Genomic DNA, 27905 nt, shown 5'->3' with positions numbered 1-27905 from the left:
TCCCCACAAGGTCATCTTTTCGGCGGACTGCAAGGGCAGTTGGCTAAGGTGTTGATCATAAAATGGCCGATAGATAATGGTCACCTGTGACCCAGGATCCATCAATGCTGAAGAATAGATCCCTTCCACAACGATCCTGATTATGGCAGTGGGTCCTACTCGGCAGTAAACGCCTGGTGGCGAATTTTCTGTTGCGACAGCCTCTCTTGAGTCTTCTGCGGCCCCCTCGGGTAAGGCCGAGGAGGAAGTGAGAGCTTGCTGTGCCCGTACCATGTACGACTTGGCAACCGTATGGGGTTTCCGAGGATTGGAGCAGAACCTTGAGATATGTCCATCTTCCCCACAGTTGTAGCAGCGTACGCCCGGATGTGGTCTTGCCCGGCCTGAGAACCGAGGGGGGCGATCGAGACATTTCAGTGGCCTCTACATCTTTCTTGGTCCCCCTTTCTTTAGGTACGGGGGCTTCTTTCGTATCCTCCTTGCGGCTATCCTTACCTTTCTTACGGGTGTGAAAATGCAGTTGGACTTCATGCTTCCGGATATACCGCATTAACTCCACAGAGTTGGGTGGGGTGATGGGATCGGGGGCACCCCGCATCAACATAGCTGTAGTGTCCAGCGGGAGCGAACCTTTCAGTAACTGCTTGTATCTATGACAGTCCACTTCCGCAGCCACCACAATCTTTTTGGACAGAAGAGTTCCTACAGACAGCTGGAGCTTGCGGGCGAACTCGGACAAGTCTTCTCCTTCCCTTTGCCAAAGAGCTTTGAATTTTGCCATCAGCTCATCTTCATCGTCTTCGCACGCAAAGGACTGAGTGAGCATTTCTACTAACTCCAAGGCCATCACCTCTCCTTCCACTTCCCGATGCGTTCGGACCAGTAGCGCAGCTGGGGGTTGTAGGCTCTACACTAGCCGTTGCCGTTTGATGGCCTCGGAACATGACCATTCAGCTAATATCTGGACAGTATGGTCTTTCCAGGTTTCAAATCCTTCTTCTCCGGTAGGTATCGGCAGGGTTCCGGAAAAGAGCTTTAATTTCCTGCAATGCTGAGGTTGAGAAGCGAGAGTTATTGTTTCAATGAGTTGAGGCACAGTCAGGTTCAGGGGAAATACCCCAGGGATGGGACCACTGTCAACTCCGAAATTTCCAGTTGGAAGGGCTTGAGCATTGGTTGAGAGTTCATCAGGGACAGGGGACGACTGTGATTGTCTCTGAGCCCAACTAGTGGCTCCCTCAAATGCACTTGGGGAAAAGGTCACTCGGGGTGGGCAGGGGTACTTGAGATGGGCGCTATCGTCTGCCAGTTGCTGATATGGGGTTCATCCGCAACCAGTTCAGTGGGGGGAGAGCGGGTAGGGATGAATATCTCTCTGATTTCGGGTAGGGCTTCAAATACTACCGAATAGCCTCCGGACGGGGCCTCTGGGCCTTGTAAAGTCTGTGGCACATGGTCCCGATCTATCTCATGCCCTGCCGTAAATAATATGGCGCTCCATTCAAAGGTGTGGTCATATTCCCGTGGCCCTGCTCGCTCCAAAGTGTCAATACCCAGCAGTATCCCTAGTGAGTCTCGTATTTTCCTCACAGATGCTGTGAACAGAACGTTCCCTACAGCTACTACATGCCTGGAGGGTTCGCTGACCTTGAAGGCCCACGCGTGGACTTCCTGGCTGGACGGGGAGAACATAATGAGCAACTTGTGTAGTTATACACAATTTTACTAGGCACCCCAGGTATCTATCTCAGCAGCGCCTCCAAACGTAACGGGTATTCCCTGTGAATACTGACGCTACTACCGTGCTGTGTAACCTGTGTGGCGCTCAAGAACCTAAGTGTCCGCTGAGGAGCCTGGGGAACATGCATATATTACGATCTCAGGGAGGGATCCCAACGGAGTGGGAGAAGGCCCTCACAGGAAACAATCACATTGAGCAAACAGTGGCAAAACAGAACTGGCTTTACTGCATATATAATAGGTAACAATAATCAACAGGTGTCCCTCCTTTGAGGAGACACTTACTACTGCATCTGGCAAAACGCTTCCACTAACACCGGGTGATCCCACCCCGTGTCCATAACCCCACACAATCTGTCCGCACCCTTTGAGGGAGAAAACATGGGTGACTGCGCAGTCACTATTCCCGTAACAATAATAATTATGACCGTTGGTGCACTTGCTGACAAGAGTTAAGTGCTCGGGGCCTGCAACGGAACTTCACAAAGGGTCCGATGACGGAAGATCACCGGAACCACCATCCGGGGCGATCCCACCCGGAAGGCCTCTGCAGCGGCAGCGGAGGTATAGGCCCAAACCTCTGGATGGACGTGCAGCGTCGGCTGTGTCTCTTATGGACTCTGTATAGTAAGGGGCACTGTCCCTGACTAGGGCCGGTCCCTACAATACTCAGCTGTAGTGACTTAGGGCTATCTGGGGTCTAGGGGGCTGCTGGCCTAGTGCAGAGAGTCACTGACTCCTGCACCCTACCTCCTTCCCTTAGCTGCTCCTGGCTCCGACTGACTAGCGTGCTGCAAGCCCGCGAAATGTATCTAATCTCCCCTGCAGGGAGATGCTGTAGCCCTATTGGCTCCCTGGCGTCACGTGGGGCGCTCCTGAGGCTCATTGGAGATGTAGTCCCTTCTGTGAGCCCTCTACCGTTTGGCTGCTCCTCACGCGCGTCTCCTGCGCATGTGCGACTCTGCCAAGCAATGATGGCGGCGCCCTGCACTTCGAGCCACCGGGACCTTAACAACGCGACCGCGGCCTTAGCAACGGCCCGCATGCGTTCCCGGCAACCGGCTGTAAGTACAAGGGGGGGGGGGGGACCTGGCTACAGTAGCATAAAAGGAAAAGTACAAAACCTACAATAAAATAAGGATCATATGGATCCAGGTACACAGGCAGGAAAAAACTCAAGCAGAAGCTCTGTAATACAAAGAAAGTCCCCCTCTCCGGATCGCAGTTGGTATGTGCTGAGGGGAAGTTCCCGACCGACATCCACTTGTATCTCCTGCACTCGTGTAAGCAGTGTTAGGACTGTAGCGTCATCACGTCAGTACCCAGCATGCAAATGGCTCGCCTATGCGTTTCGTGTCATGTGGGACACGTAGTCTTTCACTGAGCCTTTGCTTGAGCCACCTGTGCTGAAGCTGGGATATCCTGAAAACCCGATCTGTTGGGGCGGGGGCAGGGTTGCCACCTCTCCGGGTTTGACCCGGGGACTACGGGTTTCGGGCACTTACCTCCGGGCTACGGGTTGCCGTTGTCAATCTCCGGATGGCGGCGGACTGCGGCGTAGTGCGGCGTCATCTCCGGCATTCTCCGTTATTTTCCTGCGATTCCCCCTCCAACTGCTGTGAACAGAACTTTGTGTTAGACGGGATAGTAAGAGCACAAGGAAAGGAAAAACAATGTGGTTCTCAAAGGAGGCAGAATGTTTTGTGAAATCCAAGGGAAAATACTCCAACGCACAGCCCTGAACAGAAGACTAAAGACTAATAAAAATATGTAAAGTACTTTATTGTTCCATAGTTAAAAAAACGGAGGTAGGTACCCTCCTACGCGTTTCGGGCAATCCGCCCTTTATCAAGGAGTAATATGCCCCCACCAATGTTGGTATTTAAATACCTTTCAGGGCAGCACCAATTCGCGCCAAAATCGCCACCAAATGTGCCCACCCACCAACGTGGTAACGTCACACGCAATGCGTGATGACGTCACGCGTCGTAACGCGCTACAGCACCGCCCCCCCGACACCGTCATGGCAACCAGCCGGCGTCCTGTAGTACAGGGGAGGCGGGCCGTGCCTCGGGCAGCTCGATCACAGTCCCCTCCTACACTGCAGAGCAGTAAAAGAAGGAATAGTAAGAAGCACAAACATTTATTGAATATGTAAAGTCCAGCAACTTACAACATCCCAAGCAGTATGGATTCACTGGGGGAAGATCATGTTAAAGACACCTACTGAACATCAGAATTTAAGGTAATAGATCAGGGTGGATACAGCTTATTTAGATTTTAGTAACGCACTTGGCACTGTACCATGTAGAAGACTGATAACCCCTTTGCAATGCTTGTGTCACCGGATTCTGCGGTTGTTACATGGATAAGACATTGGTTGAAGAATAGGCAACAGAGAGTGGTAGATAGAGTACATTCAGAGGAGGGGATGAGCTCAGGATGAGCTCAGTGGATGAGCTTAGGTATCTGTACTGGGATGGGTGCTCTCTAATATCTTTATTAGTGAATGCAAATAGTCTGGAAGGGAAATTCCCCTTTTTCGCAGATGACACACATCTGCAACAGCTTTTTCCTGGAATTTATTTATTTATAAAAATGTTTTACCGGGAAGTAATACAGTATGTCCTGGGCGCAGAGTTATAAAAAATACATGGTTACAATAAAAGAACAGGGTTATACAGTCACTTCACAGACATTTCATGGACAGATAAAGTAGGAAAATTGGGTACAGGGGATAAAGGGCTTGTGAGTTTCTGATAGAAATAGAGCAGCTTTAACATCAACTAACATCAGCGAACAGGAGCAAACGGCTCACACCCTTTGGCTGCGCCAAAGGCTGTGCGCCTTTGGGGCAACGCAGATGTATGCTGGAGTGAACAAAAAGATCTTTCCTTTGTGTCCCCTTGTCTCATTAACATTCCAGTGGGTGGGGTTGCCAATTCAACAAAGATCAAGCACATGTTAACCCTTAGCACGCTGGTCCTGTGCAGAGGGGAGCAGTTCTTGGGGGGGCCCCATCAGGCTGTGCGCCTTTGGAGCAGATTTAAAGTTAGCCGTTAGTCATTAGCATCTTAAAATATCTTTATGTGTGTATATCTTTATTTATATAGCTCCATCCAGGTACATAGCGCTTCACCTTGTCCTTTACTCTGCAGCTCAAAGTGTACCCTAACAACAGAATTTTTTTATCTCTTGTAATATTAACAATGAAAAAATCTGCCCTTTCGTATTGACATTTAAGGTAGCTACCCTTTGTTGAAGAGACATACAGGCGTACCCCGCATTAACGTTTACAATGGGTCCCGAGCATGTATGTAAAGTGAAAATTTACTTACAGTGAAGCACTACCTTTTCCCCACTTATCGATGCTTCGGTACAGGTAGGGAGCCGGTATTGCTGTTCAGGACGTGCTGATAGGTGCATGCGCGAGCTGCCGTTTGCCTATTGGGTGAGGGTAATCAGCGCATCACTACTACGGCGGTCTGTAGGGCAGAATAAGTGTCCGTACTCGTGAAGCGAGCGTACAAACACAGGAGTTTGTCCTTACTCCTGAGTGTACTTAAAGTGAGTGTCCTTAAACCGGGGTATGCCTGTACAAATGTCTACGCCATGGGGAGATCTATGCATAAATATCAGTATCAGTTCCTGAAGAGAGATCAACAGAACACTTCTCATACTTCTCTATCTTTCCTCTAACCAGATCCTCTTCTGAGTTTAAACCAGGAATATCTCTCTTCCAAGACCAGAAAGTAAGACCTCCCCTTGTCATAACTTTTTGTTATTAATTGCTTATTAAACATTTTAAAAACAAACTTCTTTGATCCTGGTATCAATTATTTTTTCAAGATCGTGTACGCCAAAGATTGGGAGAACTAACCAAGACAGACTCTGTATAATGTTTTATCTGCCAATAAGAAAATAGAGGATTGTTATGTATATTGTATGGCTTCTTAATTTCCTCTAAAGAATATATTGCATTTTTTTTCTCTCCCACAAATCTGCCAATATAGTCATTTTATTTGCCTTCCAGATTTTAGAATGCAAATTTTCCATCCCTGGCATCAAATTTGGGTTCCCCATCACCTTAAAGTGGGGATCGTATAGCGGGGTAATCCTGAAGATCTTACATACCCAAGCCTTATACCGGTTTTGCACGATTATAAGGCAAGGTTTTTGTCAACAAAGTTAAGTTGAAAAGTACATATTTGCCTTATAATCGGGCCCCGCCCACTTGGCGAGCCAATCAGCATTCGGATGTATGAGGTAGGAGGGTAAAACAGAGGAAGCTCCACCTTGGAGGTCTGAAGCAGCCATGTTGATTGTGGCAGGAATCTCTAACCGAGAGAGACACACTCAGAGAGAGAGAGAGACAGAGAAAAAGACGGAGAGACTATGGGGCCTATGCAGAGAGCAGCGAATTTTAAAATTGGCGAATTTATTAAAAAGTAGCTTTTTTGGAGAGTTTTAATCTCCATATGCAGAAAAGTGCGAATTCTGCTATGTTTAACATGGATGCGTGTGGCGAGTTTAAATTGGCGAGATGCGCGCTTCAGAAATGTGTTAAAACAAATTCGCGCCTTTTTTTTTCCCTTTGCAATGGCCGCGAGCGGCAGTTTTTTTTTGCGAGGCAAAACGGAGACAATCGCGCCATTTTATTGGCGCGAACAGCCGCTAGATGCCGTTCGCGCCTCTCTGCATACGGATATTTTTTAAACTGGCGAGATTGCGGTTCTCGCCAGCCGCGAGGCGAGTTTTACAAATAGAAAAGAAAAATTGGCGCGTTTTTCGGAAATCTCCATTTTCTGCTGTTTTCTGCGCGATTATCTCCAAAAAATGGCGAATTTCGAAAATTCGCTGCTCTCTGCATAGGCCCCTATGTGTGCCTGTGTGTGCGCCTGTGCGTGCGTAAATTTTTTTTTTCCAGCTACTACTGAAATTAAGGGGATCACCTTATATTCAGGGTCGCCCTAAAATCGGGCAAATATGGTACATGTCACTAAACAAAATATTCTGGTTCAGATTGCTTGGCCAGGACCCCCTGTCTGTATGGGGAATACCTGCCGGATCAATCTGCTTGACCATGTCTGTGACCAAATCAATGTTTGAGAAATCCTTGTATTTGGTTAACCCAGGGGTGCTCAGCTCCAGCCCTCAAGCCCCTCAACAGGTCAGGTTTTCAGGCTATCCCAGCTTCAGCACAGGTGGCTCAATCCCCTTCTAGTCCTCAAGCCACCTCTGCTGAAAAATATTGAGCCACCTTTGCTGAAGCAGGGATATCCTGAAAACCTGACCTGTTAGGGTTGCTTGAGGACTGGAGTTGAGCACACCTGAGTTGACTTTTTATATGCCTAAAAAGGCATGATAAGCTTTAGAACTTAATGTTTGGTAGCTATTCCTCCTAAATCCTTTGGTTGCATAAACGTTTGTAGAATTATTTCTCGCTAGTTTGTTAGAATGCTTGATGTCTTTCCTACTAATTAATAATAGTTGCAATAGTCATTAATACATAGTACATTCACCTAACATTGGGGGATTAAGGTTAACCCAGGGGTGCGCAAACTGGGGATTTTCTGAGGGGGGGGGGGGAGGGGGGTGCAGCGCTTACAGGGGCCCTGCGCTCTTCCCCACAATATTAAAATAAAATTCGGGGGGAGCACACGAGGCCTCTGTAAGTCCCTTACCTTGTCTCCGGTGGCTTCTGGCGACACGTTGGCAACACGGCATCAAATAACGCCGCAGGGTCACATTACGTCTTGACGTCAGAAAACACAGGAGAAAAGGTAGGAGGGAGAGGGGGGTCACTTGGCAGGGGGCCGCAGACAAAAAAGATGGAGCACCTCTGGGTTCACCCATCTAGCCATATAATTTGCCACCTCAATGAAATGTGGTGAGTAATTGAGTGAATATACTGTATATATATTTTTTTCCAACTTTGTGTTTTTATTTCTTTTGTAATCCAATAGATAACATTACAGAGTTTTGAAATATGGCGTGAATATATTTTGGACAAATCAGATGGAGAGAAGATTTGTGGCTATTTTATGTAGGTTTTTGTCACTTTAAAAGCGATCTGTCCACATGTATATACCTTTTTGTTCCTCATGATCACCCATTCACAGCATTTCAGATTTATAAAAATGTATTTTAGAACCTGAAAATGTTCCAAACTTTTAAATAATGTTACATATGACTGAAATAGATTTATTTGGATGTGAGATGAATAACAATATATCACCTGCAAATCAAGCTATTTTTAATTCCTGCTTACCTATTTTTATTCCATCATAGGGGCCTACTCTAGTAGCTTCGATAACTAACTCATTGAGCGTTTTGAGAAGTTCCCGAACGATTTGGCCAGTTTGCTATTCAGAAAGCTTCGATAATCTGCCAAACTCATTCAGGAAGTGTATCTCCCCCAGCGGTCTCGCTCCTGCTCAAACACACCGAGAGGGAGCTGAAAAACAGCTCCAGATCACCACTTTGATAAGATCACGCTATTCTAGTAGCCCCGAGAATCTCATCGGGGCTCTGAACTAGCGAGCTTATCACGGTGGCGGGATGGGATTTGCGAGTAGGATTTAGAATTTATTTTTCATTTTTATTGCATCGGATTGAAGCCGGGAGTCTCCGGAACTGATACACATTAATACCAGCTGCGGAGACCCCCGGCTTCCATCCAATGCAATAAAAACACATTTACAGGCAGCTTCATACATTTGCAGGCTAACCGCTAGGGTTACAAAAGGGTTACATTCTAGTGTCTGGTTTATTATGGATAGCTGGGGTGGGTGAAGGTGGTATTTGGCCCATGGTGGGTGTTTAGGCCTTCCGGTGGGAGAGGGGGGGGGGTTGCGGGAGGAGTTAACCCCTTCATTACCTTAGCGGTTACTACCGCTATGGTAATATTTATTTATAAAATGTTTTACCAAGAAGTAATACATTGAGAGTTACCTCTCATTTTCAAGTATGTCCTGGGCATAGTGTTATGGTAATAAAGGGGTTAATCCCTCCCGCTATCCACCCGGTAGGCATAAACACCCACCACGGGCCATATACCACCTTCAACCACACCGCTACCCACAATAAACATTAAAATACAATACTAGCCAATACACCCATTGATTTCCAGTATGATTAACTATGCCCTCAATGGGAGCAAAGATAATGCCAATGGCAATGAATGGGCACCCCCTTAACCCCCAACAACCCTGCTCAAAACATACAGTATAGTAATGGGCAAATTACTATTATCCAGATCTGGATAATAGTTCATTTGCCCATTAAAAATAAAACATTATCCAACAAGCATAAAGTAAATAAAAGTTCTAATTACCCCTGCCAGAATGAAGGCTGTCCTCATCATCATCCTCCGCGTCCATGTACTCCGTGGGCAGCAACAGTACAATCAAAAAACAAACTAATGGCCACTAGCCCCTTAATCACCTTAGTGGTTAGTAACCGCTATAGTAATTAAGGGGTTAACCCCCTCCCCTGCTACCAACCTGGGACGCCAAACCACCCTCCCCAGGGCAACTACCTCCACCCTCTACCCGTTGATTGTTACAGTGGTATACCATGCCCATATGGGCATGATTAGCCACTAGGCAGTCAATGGGCAACCAAAAAATACAAACCATTTTATTTAAAAAAAACAACCACCAAAAATACAAAACAATTGCAATCACATGACCCCGCTTCAGACTAGGTAAAGGGGGGCGCGAGCAGTGGGGGAGAGCAGGCAGGGGGACGCAGGGCAAAAAGTTTGCGCACCCCTGCCATACGGTATTGACATTTTCCTACCTCACGGTTTGAGACTTATGGAAATGGTTTCAGATTCTTTCTGAATACTGTGATAACACAAATGACAAACCATTAGGTGGGGTCATGCCACACCATTCGAGATAGCAGCAAAGTTATCGAAGCTACTAGAATAGGCCCTATAGTCTTTCAGTGAATAGCCAGTGCTTCTAACGCTATGGCAAACAGTAAGAGCGATAACGGACAGCCCTGTGTTATCCCGTTTTTTATCTCAAAAGTTATTGACATAGACCCACTGGCCATAATAAATGTTTTGGGGTTTTGATATAAGTCTCTGCAGTGCTTATTTTTTAAGTTCCCCTTTACCCCAAATTTTTCTAGACAGGAAAAGAGACGATTCCATGTTATTTATTCAAATGCCTTTTTTTGGCATCTAAGCTAAGCACAAAACGCTTAAATAGGTTTTTAGTTTGTTTCACATGCTGCAGGTTTGATTATTACTTACTGGGTTTTTCCCTGTTATAAAACCCTTCTGATCTTTATGAATAATATCTGGTAATCTCTCCGTCTGTAGCTTGGTGTGTTCAGGAGAGAGATTGGTCTGTATGATGCCGGATCTGACTCATCTGACTCATCTCTCCCCGGTTCATATACAGTAAGACTTTGATTATAGCAGATTTGAATGCGTCTGTTGCTGCTTCATCTACCTTATAGAACTTAATTAAACAATTTGGTACGTCTGGGAGTTACTTCATCTATCATTAGCTTAAAGAACTCAGACGTATAATCACCTTGCCATGGGGATTTGTATTTATTTTTTTTGAGATTTAATAGTTTTCTTGATTTTTTGTTCTTCTACGAGGTTATTTTAATATTCTAGTTGGTTTGGAGACATTTTAGGGGTTTTGATATCTTGCCAAAATAAATTTTTATTTTCCAGGTTCACTTGCCCCTTGGAGTAAAAATGTTGATCCAGTATGTTTACAATATTCTTCCCTTTATTTTTCAACTCACCATTTTTATTCTTCATTCCTACTGTAGTTTGCGACCTTTCTCCTCTTAACATATAGTTAATTAGTTTTCCAATTCTATTTCCAAATTTTATGAACCTAACATTTTGTAATGCAGAATACAATTCCACTTTTTCATTGCACGCAGTAAATCAAATGAAGCTATTTAATCATAAGGTGTACTTAGTTTTTCACACATGGCTTCTCCATTTTGGCTTTATTTTTGTTAAATAAATCATGACACAGTGTAATACGTTGTGTCGTTGTTCATCTGAGGTTGTATTTACTTAATTTTAAGACCTGCTAAGGAACAGATGATTGTTATTATGTCCTGATATGTAAAACCATAGAATTCAAAGAGGGTGTACTTTCTTTTTCACACAACTCTATCTGTAATGGGAGGAGCACACTTTCTTCTATTCCAAGCAGGCGCAGTACCTCTATTTTGAAAAATAGAAGTGCGCAATAGGATATGCAAAGTATATTGCAATGACCCCTTTAAGCATATTTCTCACGTATCTCTGGTGTGCTCTTTTTTAAGCACTGGTGTATGTATGTATGTATATCTTTATTTATATAACGCAATTAATGTTCATAGTGCTTCACAGCAGTAATACACGAGATAATCATATAAATAACAAATAATACACATAACACATAATGGGAAGAAGCGCTTCAGACATAAAAGTGACACAGGGAAAGGAGTCCCTGCCCTGAAGAGCTCGCAATCTAATTGTCTCCCCAGTCTCCCTCCCCCCATAAACCTATTTTTCAGGGTCTGGAACCGTATCGAATGTGTAAACATTTGAGAATTGAGTGTCTTACACAATCGCCAGCGGAAGCTGTTATATTAGTGCAAAGGGGGAATGATGGCGGTTTCAGGAGCATTCGCCCACATTTTTAACTGTCCAAACTACCTACGAATATCCATCTGCGAATCGAATATCGTTAAAAAAAACCTGCAAAGAATTTGCGGCTCTAATGTATTTGGTCATATAAGAAAACAAGGTTTTCGAGGTCCGCATCCGCATGTAAAATCAAAAGCTATACAGAGCTTTCAAGATGTTTTCTTGAAACTCACTATAATCTGAAAAAAACATAAAATATTATTAAAAATCATTTAATAAATACACTTTCCCTGGTGATGATAATGGTGGTTATTTGACAATCTTTACCATTTTACCTGCAAAACACCACAGATACAGTGATGTTTTGTTCCAATAATTCATTAAAATCTCAATTTGTATAATTTTTCCGCTGTTATTTCTTATTAACTTCACATGTCCCTATTGCTGGTAGTTCACAAAGTTTTCTTGGTATAAATATAATGTCACAGGTGTCGGAGAGTTTGTAAGACGGGCAATATACTTTGACATGATCCTGAAAGACTTGTTACATACACCCTCGATATGCCTCAATTGAACCACAAACGCAAGAAGAAAAGCCAAAAATGCATGTATTATTATAACAAAACGTTTTTGGTTTTTTTATCAAAGACTTTAAGATGAAAAATCACAAAAGAATGACAAGATCAAAATCAAAGTAATTATTTAATGCCACTTTGAATCATGGACTTTTCTTCTGTTCATATATATCCCATATTTATTTTCCAAACGACTATTTAGTTTTCTGCTTTGCGGTTATTTAAAGCCGGAGCAGAGCCATATCTTTGTATAAAAGGTATTTTCTCCCATGACATTTTCAAGACAATGGATCAACTCCTTTGTACTCTTTAGTATGACAAGTGGTGTTAATACAATCCCAATGTATGTAGCCTCACTGTGTATGCACATTTAGTGCATAGCAGAAAAGGCACTAAAAGTCTCCACCCTCAACAATTCAAGTTCCCAACATGTGTGTACATGTGTAGATGTGAGACTAAGGAGCTAATTCCATATGATTGACTTGCATGGGGGTCACGATCAGTGCTTTGGGACAGGGCTGCGCAAACTTCTCGAGCTGTTGCCCCCCTGCCGGGAGATGCAGCATTCGTAACCCCCTCCTAAGACTCGGCGTCAAATGACGTCGTGGCACGTGACCAAGCCACGTCATTTTACGCGTGTTGCCATGGCGTGATGTCACCGAAGACCGGGCAGAGACCAGGTAAGGGACTTACATTAAATTAAATGCCGTGGGGAAGAGCGCGGGACCTCTGTAACCACCGCGCCCCCCCTAGAGATTCTCGCGCCCCCCAGGAATAGAATTGATGGGGCATATGAACTAGGGTTCTGAAAACCTCCCCACCAATCAACGTCTTTATTATTATTATTTATTGATAACGTGACAGCATATTCTGTAGCGCAGTACAATAGGGATGGAGGATGAAAAACAACAAAATAACCAACACTAACATACATTGTTACAGTAGGTAAGGAGGGCCCTGTCCCACCGGTCTTACAATCTATAAGGAAGGGTAAGTGGAAACATAAGGTACAGGGTGATAAGAAGGTTGGTGTGTTCCAAATTGCACAGAGCAGCTGTAACATCAACAAACAGATGACACCCTTTAACTGCCCTTCGGCTGACACCAAAGGCCGCCTTTTCTGTGACTCAGGTCTCATCTCCATGCAAACAGACACCCATAGCAGAGATGCAAGGGGGAAGGTGCTGATGAACTAAGGTCTTTGAAGTTGTTCCCCTTCTTTTCCTGATGATGATAACCTGTCCACGTTGGCTTAGTAGACAGGAGCAGTGAAGGGGAAGCACAGTGGGGCGACTCTCTTTGGGGGCCGCCTTTGCTGCGACTCGTGTGTTATCATCTCCAATTGAGTCTGATGTAAATATAATTAGAATAACTCATCATTCAATTGTAGCAGTCATCATTGTAGTTGATAACGTGTTAGGAGCTCATGGATAATATGATTTTCACCGTGATGCATGTTGTGGCTCTTGAGTAAAGTTGCTCTGAAATATTGTGTTTTTAGTAGATTTCCAACCCTACATATTCACGGGTACAATAACGGGAGCTACATCTGTAGATGGACACTAACCAGGTGTCTGACATGTGTTAGATCCTGCAGATCATCTCTCCAGGAGACATTGCAAATATAAAAGCACAATCACTCTTCTGTCGTTATATCGATCAGTCGTGCCAACATTCTGGTTTTCTATGAACATGCATTTAATATAGCAGTGTGAAGTCTTCCCCTGGGGCCTTAGGGTGAGTCCCCAGTCTTCACTGTGGCACGCGTGCCCAGCGGGGGGGCGGCACGTGCACAGCGCTTCACAGCGATTGGCGGTCTGAGGGGAGAGGGAAGGTATGCGATGGGAGGGGGTGTGGTGGTGGGTTTGTGGGGGCGTGGCTATGAAGTCCCGCGGCTGGTTCGCCCTCATTGGCTGAAAAGCCGGTGGGGCGTGGCCACTGTCGCAAATGCCAATCTCAAATTCCCCTGCCTGCCTGAAAACCTGTCGCGCACCTCTGGGGAAAGGTGCACGACAAGGTAGGAACTGGGACCGGCCGGACTGGGGGGGCGGGGCTTGATCGCACAGTGCACGCCGAGGCGTGCGCTGTAGTAGTTACTGGGACCGCAGCCTTAGACTTTACTTTTAGAACGCCCATCATTATCTCTTGTGAGCAGATTGTAAAAGTTCCATTAAATCAAACAAATAACCTGTAAAATTACAGAAAATGTTCTAGGAAAGTATTGGATCATCTATTAAAAGCAGCAGTGCAAGCTGCCGTTTTTTTTAAATTGCATTTTCCCCTTTAATATGTGCATCAGAACAATCCACACAATGATAAGTCATTAGCTAAGTTGCTGATCGATTCGTTCTACTGTAATTCTGAGAGATTCTGCTCGGGGTTTCACTAAATGGCTGTCAGTGCAACAGAAGAGGACCAAAGATACAAAGGGCCTCATGCAGTAAGCGTTGATAAGGGAAATATGGCCATGTTATAGCCAAAATTGGGTTTGAGATTCAGTAAGCGCCGATAAGTGCTTCATATCGCCAGGTTTCGGAGCCGATAATTTGGTTATGGCCAGTCGCCTGCCGATAAGCCTGTTTTCGACACTGATCGCCACTTTTTTAAATCGGCTGGATTCAACAAAAAAAAACAGCTTATCGGGGCTGATCGGCACTACGAAATTGAGATGTTATGGCCGATTTCTCCCGCCAACTAAAGTTGGCAGTTTGGACGGGAGAACGATCGCTAAGGCTGCCGGAACGGCACTTAGAAAAAAAACATCTTCTGTACATCAATGGAAGTCAATGGAGCGGGGACGTATAACAGTATAGTACTGTTTATGTTTCATTGCTCACAATACAAGGGGGATTTGCATTACAGTGTGGGGGCATTCCCTGCATTGTGTCACAGCTGATGTGTCTTATTTGCATAACATTCGACTTTTACATGTTTTCAGCATTTGCGGGTCACATTACTCATCATGTGATGATGTGGCAAGGGAAAATACTATACTACACTCTTAAAGGAGAACCTCACATCATATCACACATTTTACTCAACTCAGCGTCAATTATTTACATGATGTCACACATGTCACACATGTCACACATACACAGTATATTCATCTTCCTTTACATTACACAATGCTTGTAATGTGACACGCATCTTTAAACGTTCATGTACATCTGTCTTCTCATGTTTACATATACTTTTGGGTCCTCCCTATTTTCATGACGTCACTTATTGGACGCTCAATCACATTGCATGTTTACATTGTAACCGTTGCATTACAAGCACTTCAACCTAACTTATACACACATGTACAGTAATTCATCATTGGGACACCTTGTAAACTCATTCTATACCAACTATCCTCCTTACACAAATGCATGCATATGCACACGACTATTCATTGTTGCCAACATGTCACAATAACATGGATAATTACACATGTTACACAAAACTTTTCCCACGTCAATCTCAGCCTTTTTGTCTCATTACATGACTGACTCTTGCGTTCACAAGTGTTACATGCATTGCACATGCAACTATTTATTTGCAAGCAATCTTTGTACAAAGCTTCACGTCACATCATTGCCAAATATCATCATTCCCTGCAGAATACACACAACAAATACTTAGAACAACAAGTGCACACAGCTTGCCACAGAAGTACTTTATTATGTTAATGTAACACCTTGCATTTTACTATGTCACCTGACATCATCACATACCTATTTAAAGGACGCACATTACCTGCTCATTCACAGCTACTCATTTCAAAATGTTGCGAATGTTTAGGAGACGCAGGAACATTCTTTTCTATGACATGCTTGATGATCAAGAGAATGATATAGGGCAAGGTAGGGACACACCGAGGGACAGTGACAGTGACGCGGATACGACAGGGACAGGGAGAGGGACAGGCCGAGGGACAGGTAGAGGGACAGGAGATCAGAGGAGAAGACAGAGGAGACAACTTGTGCCTCGTCCGCGTCTGTACAGGGAGAGAACCCTGTTAGATGGGATGAGTGAGGAGGAGATTGTAAGTCGCTATCGTTTGAGTTCAGCAGCAATCTTAGCTCTTTATGAGGAGATAAGGGGGGATTTAGATTTTTTCACAGCCAGAGGTCGTGCAGTCCCTGGGCTTGTTAAAATGCTGTGCTCATTACATTATCTTGCTTCCGCGTCATACCAGACAACTGTGGGCATAGTGGGCGGGGTCTCGCAATCTACATTCTCGCGGGCCTTGACCCAGTTTCTCTATGCACTCAATAGACGCGCTAGGAATTATATTCATTTTCCTACAGAGGCAACAGAGTGGCTGGAAGTCAGGACTGGCTTTTATAATATAGCAGGGATACCATCTGTGCTGGGTGCAATCGATTGCACACATGTTGCTTTGATTGTACCTAGTCAGAGTGAGCATGTGTACCGCAATCGGAAGCACTACCATTCACTCAATGTACAGGTGGTATGTGATGCCACGATGAGGATAATGCATGTGGTACCCAAGTTCCCTGGTTCCAGTCACGATTCCTCTATCCTGAGGAACTCTTCAGTCTTCCATGCGTTCGAAGAGGGACATTTTGAACCTGGTTGGCTGCTGGGTGAGTACATATTTACATGTTCTAACACAAAACACATGTTGATTTAGGAATGTTGGCATTGTACAATTTGATCACTAATGTCAGCTTATGTGTGCTCCATTCATTATAGGTGACTCAGGATACGGAATTAGGCCGTGGCTCTTGACTCCGGTGCTAAACCCTCAAACTGAAGCAGAGGACAGGTACAATGCAGCCCATATATCTACAAGATCTGTTATAGAGAGGACATTTGGCCTACTCAAGACCAGGTTTACGTGTCTGGACAGAACTGGTGGGGCTCTTCTATACAAGCCTCAAAAAGTGTCTGATATTATCCTTGCCTGTTGCATTTTGCACAATGTTGCACTCAGGCACAATGTACAGTCAGACCTAGCTGAGGCTTTGGTAGACGAGCATCCCACCCATGTAGCTGCTGAAAATGAACAAACAGCCAGTGGTGGCCAGACACGACAGAATCTCATCAATTCATTTTTTTCTTGTAAGTACAAACTCATATGTTCCTAGTACTACTTTTATAGTTTAATTATGTTATATTAACAATAATGTTTCTTTATATAACCTTCTGTTAGGACACAGATGAATATGGGTTGCACACCTTTCTTTTCTCTGCTGTGTGCACAAAGGGATGTGGCACCGGTATGTTATTGTTGCACAGGTTATATAATCCCTCTTCAATTGTACTTTAGTTGTGTGTATGTGAATACAACTTGGGTAACAAAGCAATAATATTTTAGCATTGTGTTATTCCTTATGCTAAGACAAAACACATATTATGCCCATAATCATTCATGCTTCTAGTATGCTTACATACAATGTTATTGGTGCAGTGTAACATGTACATCCAGATGATGTGTACACCAGGCAGATTTACATTTTGAATGTCATGAAATATACATGGTGTTGTACATTTAACACCAAATACACACTTTGCTGTGTTGTTTACGGTACTGAAGATGGCATGTCAATGTTTGCAATTTATATATTGTTCCTTTGCATTATAGGTATATCTCCAGTATGACTGATCATGGTATGTATATTTGCTGACATCTCTCATAAGATGTGGCTACCTCAATCTTCCTATAATTATTGGAACTAAAAACCCAACATATTGGTTTAAACACAAATGTTACATATATGTATTTTCTGTATCATGTATATGCATTTAGGTACTCTTGAGCTTTCATGTGCATTGTATTACAAAATGATTACTCACATTTCATCACATTTTATGTATGTTTCCTTATAATTTCCATTAATGTAATATAGAGGTGGTTGGAGAAAAGGGGATAACTGTACTTATTTGTTTACTTACGGGAGCACATTCATCACTAGCATAGACACACTTTTTAAGACAACTGTTTGTGTCTCTATCAATTGGTGTAGGATCCATGTATAACACCGACAAATGATAACACCAGCTTTATTATGGTAGCTTATATCATCATATTGACTATACTATGTATTTCTAAACGATTAATAAACACAGTAAACTATAGTTAGTTAGGTTAATGAAATATACACAGAAACGTACTTCATAACATGATGGTGATGTCATATTCAGAACATCATGCATTGGAGGGGACCATAACATCTGGCCAGTAACATTATTTGCTACAGTCCCAAACCATTTTATCTACATACCCATGTAACAAGAGATTTTAAAAATAAATGGCTACTTGGTTGTAAGTGTCCTTTACATTGGGAGAAGGAGTGGCTCAGTGAGTAAAGACACACACTGGCACTGATAGTTTGAAGCAGGGGAGTCTGGTTCAATTCCCGGTGTGGGCTCCTTGTGACCTTGGCCAAGTCACTTTATCTCCCTGTGCCTCATGCGGCAAAAAAACATTTGTACGTTCCACGGGCCAGGGACCTCAGGCTGAAACATGTGTCTGTAAATCGCTGCGTACAACTAGCAGCCCTATACATGAACATGCTCATATTATTATTATTATTGTTACATAGTTTCGACAGTCATACGTTCCATTACATATTATAATACACAAATGTGTTAGCAGAGTGGGAATGGTTGTTATATATAAAACACACCATGTCATAAAATGTTAGTAGTCATTAAAGAACACTCAATAAAAATTCATGAGGCACTCTTTTGCAACATCATTATGTTAATTAAGTGCTTATGCAATATAGGCATAAGGGTATCACATTTTTAATTGTTTGTTAATAAGCGCTGCAAGCAATATAAAATTAGTTCCATATGTAGTATAGTAGTCGGTGGCTCCTCCTCACAATCATCTCATATAAAGGTAGACTCTTCTGAAATCATACATTGATCCGATTGTATCTTCCCCGACATCTCTGAAATACAGCAAACACATGATGGTCAAAGATGGCACCTTACTAGATATGCATCCGTGACAACGCGTTACGCAGCTCTATATGATTGTGTAGATACACACGTCAGTCACTTATATGTTAGAAGTAAAACTGTTCATCAGTATGTAATGTTTCTTTAAATTTGTAGCAGGCATAACTATGTATAAGAAGTGAACGTTGCCTGTATACTGAAAGATGTGCGCGCACATCTTTGTGTGCGCACGCACTTCACGCTTGGCTCCACTAACTGTTAGCGCATGCGCAAAACAAAGCGTACGTTGTGCGTTCAATACATGTTGAAAATACCAGTAAACATAACATCTTTATTTCAAATACAATGAAGACGAAACTACATTCGTTCTAAACGAGTACATCTGTATTCTTTTTAAACAGACGTGTTTGAACAGAAAGCAAATGCAATACGTGTGACGTCATGTTAAGCCAGCGTGAAACGCACGCTAACACTCCTCCCACTCAATTAACATTCGGCTAACGCCCAGGGTACGCCTACAAACACTGAGCCGCACGCATCACACACTGCAGTTACCGTTACTATAACAAAACATGACAGCCAATAGGCTTTGAGGCGCGCACGTCGCTTGGGGGCGGGACTTACATCACTAATCCTTTTTAAGGACGCCTTGGCCCATGACAAGGGTCCCACGTCATACGTGGTGGACCCGGTTTTCAATGTTGTAGATGTTGCATGATAACAAAACAGGTATGTGTTAGAGTAATGGAAAAATGTTGCTAATATGTTTAAAGGGATAGGAAAGTACGTATATTTATTCCGTCAGCAATGTGTACTACTCTTTCAGGTCCTACTATATTGTATTAGGAAACAATTTGTTTGTGATCGCTACATGTTATGCAGTCTGCAATGTTACGCTGTATCCACGCATTGAAAGTGAAAATGGTGGTTACAAAAAAAAAAAAAATTTAAACGCAGAGTCAACGCATAACGATTGTTATATTTACCATTCTTCTAGAATTAACTCTTCGCCTGGCTGCAACTGGTCGCTCCAGAAATGCAAGCCATTTTCATCCACGCTTAACCCAACCGCTGAATCCAGTATGGCACATATCTCCTCCAGGATGCGCTCATAGGAATCGCCACTGCTTTCTTCAAATAATTGGTCGGGAGGTAGGTTCATTTCTTCCGGTTCCCATTCCAATGCAATTTCAGCTGAAAGGCTTGGTACATAATCATAGTACTTTTGTTCTTGTACAATGTGGGTTTCAGGAATGGAGGCTGCAGATATTGCAGCACGTATCGATTCAAACGGATCAGTAGTAGCGGATACATTGCTATTGCCATTAGGAATAAATATGCCTTTCACGACAATATAAGTGCCGTCTTTCAGGATAAATTGTTTTTCCGGGGCAATCTTCCAGAAACCATAGGTGTGTTGTAGCTTATCCTGGTCACGTTCAAAAAAGTCATTACTTGATAAAGTGAATCTTATTGAGGAATTAAAATTCCGTGCATGCTTACGGTCTTGGTAATAAGGATATTTTGCTCGAATGAAATCATCGATTTGGCGTGTGCTTGCTTTCTGTCCGCGACTGTTCAAGATGGCTTCACAGATCATGTACTTATACCCTAAAAGGGGATTAATATTGTTAACGAATTCATCAGCCATGTCTGAGTAGCACAAAAGCTGTGTGCAGGTCTGTGTTATTTGCTCATCAAAATGAATGTGCTGAATGGCTAACAAACTCCTGTTTTTCCTTGTCAAGGTCAACAAAACTAACTACTTTGACTCCTTATTTCAAACGCCAATTGGATTTGTTTGTCTAATTGGGTTAACAGTTGTGGTTCGTGATATGGGACTGTGGGAGAAACATTTCTCCTTCTTTTATCTCGTTTGTGAAAAACATCCCTAGACTGTGAATGCGTTCACATAGTGTTTTTTTGAAAACTAACAAAGACCAGTGTGTGAAAATATTTCTTAGCCAGGCATATCAGTAAAAACACACCTGCAAAAAGAAATGTTTTTTCCCCGCTTACATTTCTGTGTGTATGTGAAAGTCTGGTTAACTCCCTGTCTGCATGAGTTTAAATACGTGTGTGTATATATATATATATATATATATATATATATATATATATATAAATATATCTCTTATAAAAATATATATATATTTATATATAATATTTTTTTTTTTTTTATATTGCAGGAGTACACACAACATTGATGGCATTAAGTATACCTTGTATGAAACCTATTTAAATGGTGAGAAACATGATTGAATTAAGTAATAAACATTTGTTTAAGCACAATACTGTTAGAGTCTCATACTTAGGATATTTCTCAAACATTAGGCCTGTATTATTAAAATAGTGTTTTCACAAGGAAGCATGAAGTGTATTAGTTTGTGTATACCAGTTTATATAGTACTATATATATATATATATATATATATATATATATATATATATATATATATATATATATATACACACATATATACATATATATATACACATATATACATATATACATATATATATACACATATATACATATATATATACACATATATACATATATATATACACATATATACATATATATATACACATATATACATATATATATATATACACACTCACACACTCACACTCACACTCACTCAGTGAGTGTGTGTGTGTGTGTGTGTGTGTGTGTGTGTGTGTATATATATTATTATACATTCTGAGATGTTATAGAAACGAACACACAACTGATTAAAGGACAAAATTACAATGGCCAAGCAAGGCAAAGGTAAGTAATAATTTACACATAATCCTGCTGTACACGTACAAGAAAGATGTTTGCACTTACTTAGGTGTTTTAATAATTGCATGTGACTAATATGCATATGCAATTCTTACATCAATTAACACACCCAAATGCAATGTTTTGCTGCAAAGTCAATGGCAGCTTCTCTAAACTTAGCAACTGGCTCCTGGTGGACCATTACTGAACAGACGATTACAACATAAATATTTATAACACAATTAATTATGAGTGTTAACATTTCCAAAACTTCACGTGTACAAGAACATAGTTGAAAGTTTGGAAACAACACAGTCTTCAGCATACATACAATAGTAATTAGATAATCTGAAGTCAACAAAACAAGGCCAAAGACATATTTTCTGAATTATAACATTTATTTTTTTTGTTCCTTTTGCGAGCGAGTAACAGGCCTGCTTGTTGTCTCTTGAATTTTCCTTTTTCTTTTGCCACCAACTTTAGGCACAACAGAGCCACTTTGAGTGGCCTCTGGCACTTCACGGGCAGGGCTTGTGGCCAGTGACTGTTCACCTACGGGGCTTGTGGCCAGTGACTCACCTACAGGGCTTGTGGCCAGTGACTCACCTACAGGGCTTTTGGGCAGCGATTCACCTACAGGGCTTTTGGGCAGCGATTCACCTACAGGGCTTTTGGGCAGCGACTCACCTACAGGGCTTTTGGGCAGCGATTCACCTACAGGGCTTTTGGGCAGCGACTCACCTACAGGGCTTTTGGGTAGTGACTGTTCACGGACAGGGCTTGTGCCCAGTGACACATGTGAGCAAGTTGGTAGACACTGCACAAGTGATGGTTGGTCTGTTTCATGTGTGTCTTGTTTTGTTTTTGTCGCCTCCTTTGTAGGTGTCTGCTGCTGAATTTGTACAGATGGCAGCGGTAGGATGTCATCAGGAACCTGCACAGCAATGTCTGCTACTTGACCGGTAACATTTGGGCCTGGTGAATGAATATCAGATGAATGTGGTGAAAACTGACCTGCATGAACAGATCCTGGCTGGGAGGTGTTGAATTGTGGTACATTAGTCATTCTCCAGTAATTAGCTTGTGTTTGCTGAACAACTAATGCTTCGAATGAGGTGTTGATTTTTTGCAACTGTTTAGGCACTTCAATGAAGACTCTGTGGAGATGTGCCAATTGTGATACTGTTTCTTCCTGCAGTCCAATCATCCTTTCCAGCACTGTCATCATGTCTGAATGGCGACGATTTTCTGCGTCCACTATTTTTCCCTCTGAAGCTACAATTGCATCGTATGTGGAAGTTGATGGACGATTTGGCGGTACAACAGTTTCTATTGGCACCTCTTCATGGTCACATGATTGTATTTCAGTCTCTTCTGTGGCGTCATCCTCATCATACTCATCATCCTCATCACCATGATGTTCTAAAAAGAAATGTACACATTATTAAATGGCATGTTAATGTATGCTGTGTTACTATGTAATTGTACTGTGTCCTAAGTAACACCTAACATGTTAGCATACGTTTTATAACCTCATTAAAAACTACCTTGACTTACGAATAATGTTTGGACTCAGTATGAAATATGAATGAATGAAAAGTTGCTCTAAACTCAGAAGTCCTACATGATAATTAACATCACTAACACAATACATGTTGCCTTACACTTAATTTTCACTGACACTAAGTAATCCTATTTAAAGAAGATGTGCAAAACAAATAATGCACATGACAACATAACATATAGAAGAGCACATATTATATGGCCAGCAAATGATACACTCACCTTCTAGTAGTGTTGAGCTGGCTGACCCAGGTGAAGACACTTGTTCCATCTCAGGTGACACATGTCCTCCAGGGGCAACTATATATAACAATAACATTAGTTTTACATTTACATGTGTAAATATTGAACAAACAGTTATTGTATGTTCTGTATTTATGAGTATCTAACAGCATCATTTCCTTAACCCAAAATGTGTGTGTGAAAGTGAACATAAATAGTTGTAATAACAATGTACATGCCTGTGTACTTAGAACTTTTGAGTTCCCTAACATACAACATACTATGGTTCTGCAGTAATGCGTGAGGAAAAATACATTAAATTTGTACCTAAAAATCATATGTTGTGTAGTGATATCAGTATCATAATGTACATAACTATCATGAGATGACCATTCACAATGGTTATCATGAAGGTGGTCATATTGCAAAAAGTGTTGTTTTTGGTAGAGGATATGTGTGGTACATTAATCGAAGATGTGGCACACCTGAATGTGGCTGTGACTCAACAAGACAACACATGCAGTGTGTGATAATGTGTCTTTCATAGTAGTTCAACTATAGATATGAGTGAACTAATGTGTGACATACGCTTTGATAAGTAATGAGTTGTTGGGGCATTTAGTAGCTAGAGTTAAGCTTTCAAATGAGTGTGATTAACTTCAGTTGTGCTATTCAGGTTGTAAGAAAGGTATTCCCTTCCCCAAAAAGCCTAATCAGCCACACCTTTCAATGACTTGAAACAGGTGCAAATGGTGTGAACTAAGTTGACCGTGAAATGAGGCTGTAATTAGTGTGTGTGCTGAACCCCACCCCCTCTGTTGAAGTGTATGCTGTGATGAGATATTAATTGCAGCTGCTTTAACACAATGGTAGATGAGCTAAGTAGTCATCTGCAGTGTTTAAGTTATGAAAACAATGACATAACATATGATACGTGTGCCTCATTATGCTGTCTGTATATGACATAAAGCAAAAATGGACCTTTTCATAAGCAACTATAGATGTGTTAGTGCCAGTGATGTTTGTAGGCCGTTACATGCAATTTCTTTGATGCATGCTTAAAATAGGCAGTAATGTCATGTTTGTCGGAGTAAAATCAATAAAATACACAATAATATGATACATATTTCTGTTCTGTACCTGTAGCTACTAATAATTTCTCATGAACATGTGTTACACATGTGTACTACCCTGTTGTTCCCCATCTTCGCCCACCATCAATTGCTTCCACTGCAGCTATGCATTTTGGGAATTCACATGTAAATGAGCACGCAATGGCACGTGCTATATTAGTTACTGCTTTTAGTAGGACTACTACATATATGTCTATTTTGAGATATATATATACAGAATCAGACATATACATATATAGATGCAGGTATGCTTATATTGTGAAGACAGTATAAAAAGCAGTGTAACTATGCAAAATAACTGTAAGCAACGACACGCCTAGTACAGTAATATTTATCACCTGCTGGAAATTGTGACGGATAAATTCCAATGTCACGGTCACCAGCCAAGCCTTCCACGACGACGGTAAGTAATTTTGGCCGAAGCAGCTCCTCCAATGGAGTCAATATGAGACGTTGTGGTGTGGGCCCACCTCCAGTGCCAGTAGCATGCACGCGTTGGTCTTGTATTTTCTTTTTCAATTTGGACCTAATATCATCAAATCTTTTCCGACAATGATACTTGTCCCTGACACTATTCCCACAGGCATTGACACCAATGACTATTGTGTCCCACATTTCTTTTTTGCTTGCTGCACTTGTCCGCCCTTGAAAAACATATAAAAGATATGAGGTAAATGAATAATAATATAAGCACCAGTTTCCTACACTGCTAGCTGTTCCAAGAGATAGCAAACATGCTGTTTTATGTGTAATATGTGCAGCACATGAGCATTCACTACTAAACCTATACATGTAAGCAAGGTTGCATTCATATTGTATGCAGTTCTGGCAAATTGACCGCCTGTGTTTATTTGTCCTTGTAAGGCATGATAAAAAGCTGTGTTTCCACACTAATGAACATAGAAAGATATTGTGTACCCATATTTGCATATGAACAAAACTCAGATGACCTAGGATCACATGTATTTGAATAATAAATGTAAAGTTACACTTACCTACTAAATGTCCATAGAGACTGTCATAGTGCTCCAGAATGCCAGTGACAAGAGCCCTATTTTCCTGGTCATTGAAGCGAGGATTACGTGGCTTCTCCACACGTTTTTTCCGAGCAGGTTTAGGGTCAGAGCTTGGCTGGTGCTGACTGGACTCTCCTTCTTCCAATGGAAGAGCCTCCAAAAGCTGGCCACCAGCAAGCACGCCACCACCAGACACCCCATCAGCAACTGCGCCACCAGCAGCACTCCCAGCACCAGCACTCACACTCCTAGCACCAGCACTCACACTCCTAGCACCAGCACTCACACTCCTAGCACCAGCACTCCCACTCCCAGCAACAGCACTCCCACTCCCAGCAACAGCACTCCCACTCCCAGCAACAGCACTCCCACTCCCAGCAACAGCACTCCCACTCCCAGCAACAGCACTCCCACTCCCAGCAACAGCACTCCCACTCCCAGCAACAGCACTCCCACTCCCAGCAACACCACTCGGTGCACCAGCAACATCACTCCCCTGAACAGTACGTTCACTCCGACGCGTACTCCCACGAGTAGCACTCCCACTCCCACCAGCATCACTCTTCCCACGCTTTGCGGGCATACTTCCAGCACTCACAAAAAACAGACAATAAATGTACAGGCAATCACACGACCCACTTCCACATATAAAACAAGACAAAGATGTAAACAAAACAACAAAGGACAAAGCTCACCCAATACACAACAAGTCTCTCAGTCAATATGCAAATCTTCAATCGTCCAGCTCTGTGCGTCTCTCTCTCTCTCTCACTCCCAACAACACAGAGAATGATTAGCAGTACACGTTGCCTTTAAATATGGCGCGCAATCAAAAACATGCTTGTTTCGCCTGATTCAGCAAGATTTGTGATTATGCAACCTAACAGCACCCCGCCACGCACGCCGATACACCTGTGTGTGATCGGCTCATCATCGTGAGAGTGGGCGGATTTGTTTTCTGGTTGATTTTGAATGTATTCGGCACTTACTGCATACGGAGAGGGAAAAACGCCAATAACATGACTAATCGATAAGCTTGCCGATTTCACATAATCGTCGCTTACTGCATGAGGCCCAAAGTTCTGTGGGGAAGATCATGTGACCAGGCAGTCACTAGATACAATTGAACTCATGCACTATTAGAGAGAGGGCAGGGCTCAAAAAGGGGTGTGCCATAGCCTGTTTCAGAACAGGAAGGGGATGGGATGTTGTAAATGGTTACTGTAGAAACAAACAATGCTTGTTACATTATAATACATAAAAAATGTAATTCAGAATTGTTTTTTTAACGCTATAAGTATTTTCTGATAGTACAGAACTGATTTATTTTAAAAAAAAATCACACATTAGGATATTGCTTGGTCTGCAGCTTTAATTCCCACTTCACCACACAATGAAGTAAATGATTTTAAAAGTATTGTTTTATTTAGACTAATACCGTGGTTGATGTGGTTTAAAAAGTTGTGGTACTGTGCTGGACTGCAAACAAAATCTAACTTTATTAAACAATGGTAAAAAGTGATTTGGATCATATTTTATAAAGATTTATGTTTAGAAACAAAAAAAGTAGAAAGTCTTCCTTAATACAATCCATTTTCCTTTAAATAGAAAGTAGGGCTGTAGGTGTGTAAATAAAAATGTAGTGATGCTTTGGGCTTAAAATCCCCAAAACAATAGAGGCTTAGTTTATCCCCTAACAGAATCACACTTCAACCACTGGATCAACAGTGGTTTTATACATGTTGGATAGAAGAACAAAGTTCAGCAATAGTGCTCAAATGACCATAGAAAAACAGTTTATATAACATCCATAAGGTATTTCTTGATTGAAGAATAAAGGTAAGACAGGCAAATAACAATTAAGTGAGTATATGGTATATAGGTGAGCGTAATGTATTTGGACATATCTCTAGGGGTCCTCTTACCCCAACACTTAAAACAATTAGTATCAATGATACTGCTGGTATATTATTAGTCTGAACTGCTTGCTGGAGGGTGGACAGAGTGGATAAATGGTGTAAAATATCTAGACCATAATATTGATACAATAGTATCTATAGTCTCTAACTGATAGTGAGCAATGTTGCAAGTTTATACTAATGTATCAGAATAGAATGTATCAGCTTATTAGTGTGGTACACTTGATTTTCTGCAGTAAAAGAAACACACACAAGGCTGCTATATTGGTATAATCCCTCGGGAGCCTGCTACAACGCAAGATGGTAGTATGAGGTAGGACAGCCTATCGATTCTGTCCCATGTAGTGGACATGGCAGTAGATGGTCACCAAAGGTGATCTAAATGTAATCAGTATTTAAGGTAGACTCTTAGATAGATAGTCAAGTGTCC

The 27905-nt window shown here is 42.2% G+C and overlaps 1 protein-coding gene and 1 long non-coding RNA gene across 2 annotated transcripts in view; one reads left to right on the top strand and one right to left on the bottom strand.

Moving 5' to 3' along the window:
* Nucleotides 1-27905, top strand: part of LOC142494410 (uncharacterized) — an 84810-nt gene that overhangs the window by 26247 nt on the left and 30658 nt on the right. The gene's annotated exons all lie outside the window — the stretch shown is intronic.
* LOC142494313 (uncharacterized) lies at nucleotides 908-23935 on the bottom strand. The gene is made up of 3 exons (XM_075598871.1): nucleotides 23408-23935; nucleotides 22494-23044; nucleotides 908-1051 (listed from the first exon to the last, which is right to left on the bottom strand). The coding sequence occupies exons 1-3, from the start codon at nucleotides 23502-23504 to the stop codon at nucleotides 908-910; spliced, it is 792 nt and encodes a 263-aa protein (XP_075454986.1). The 5' UTR covers nucleotides 23505-23935.

This window comes from Ascaphus truei, chromosome 5 (assembly GCF_040206685.1).
Source record: "Ascaphus truei isolate aAscTru1 chromosome 5, aAscTru1.hap1, whole genome shotgun sequence".
Lineage (NCBI taxonomy): Eukaryota > Metazoa > Chordata > Amphibia > Anura > Ascaphidae > Ascaphus > Ascaphus truei.
Note: the sequence above shows the minus strand (reverse complement) of the source record. Positions and strands in the feature narration are given on the sequence as shown.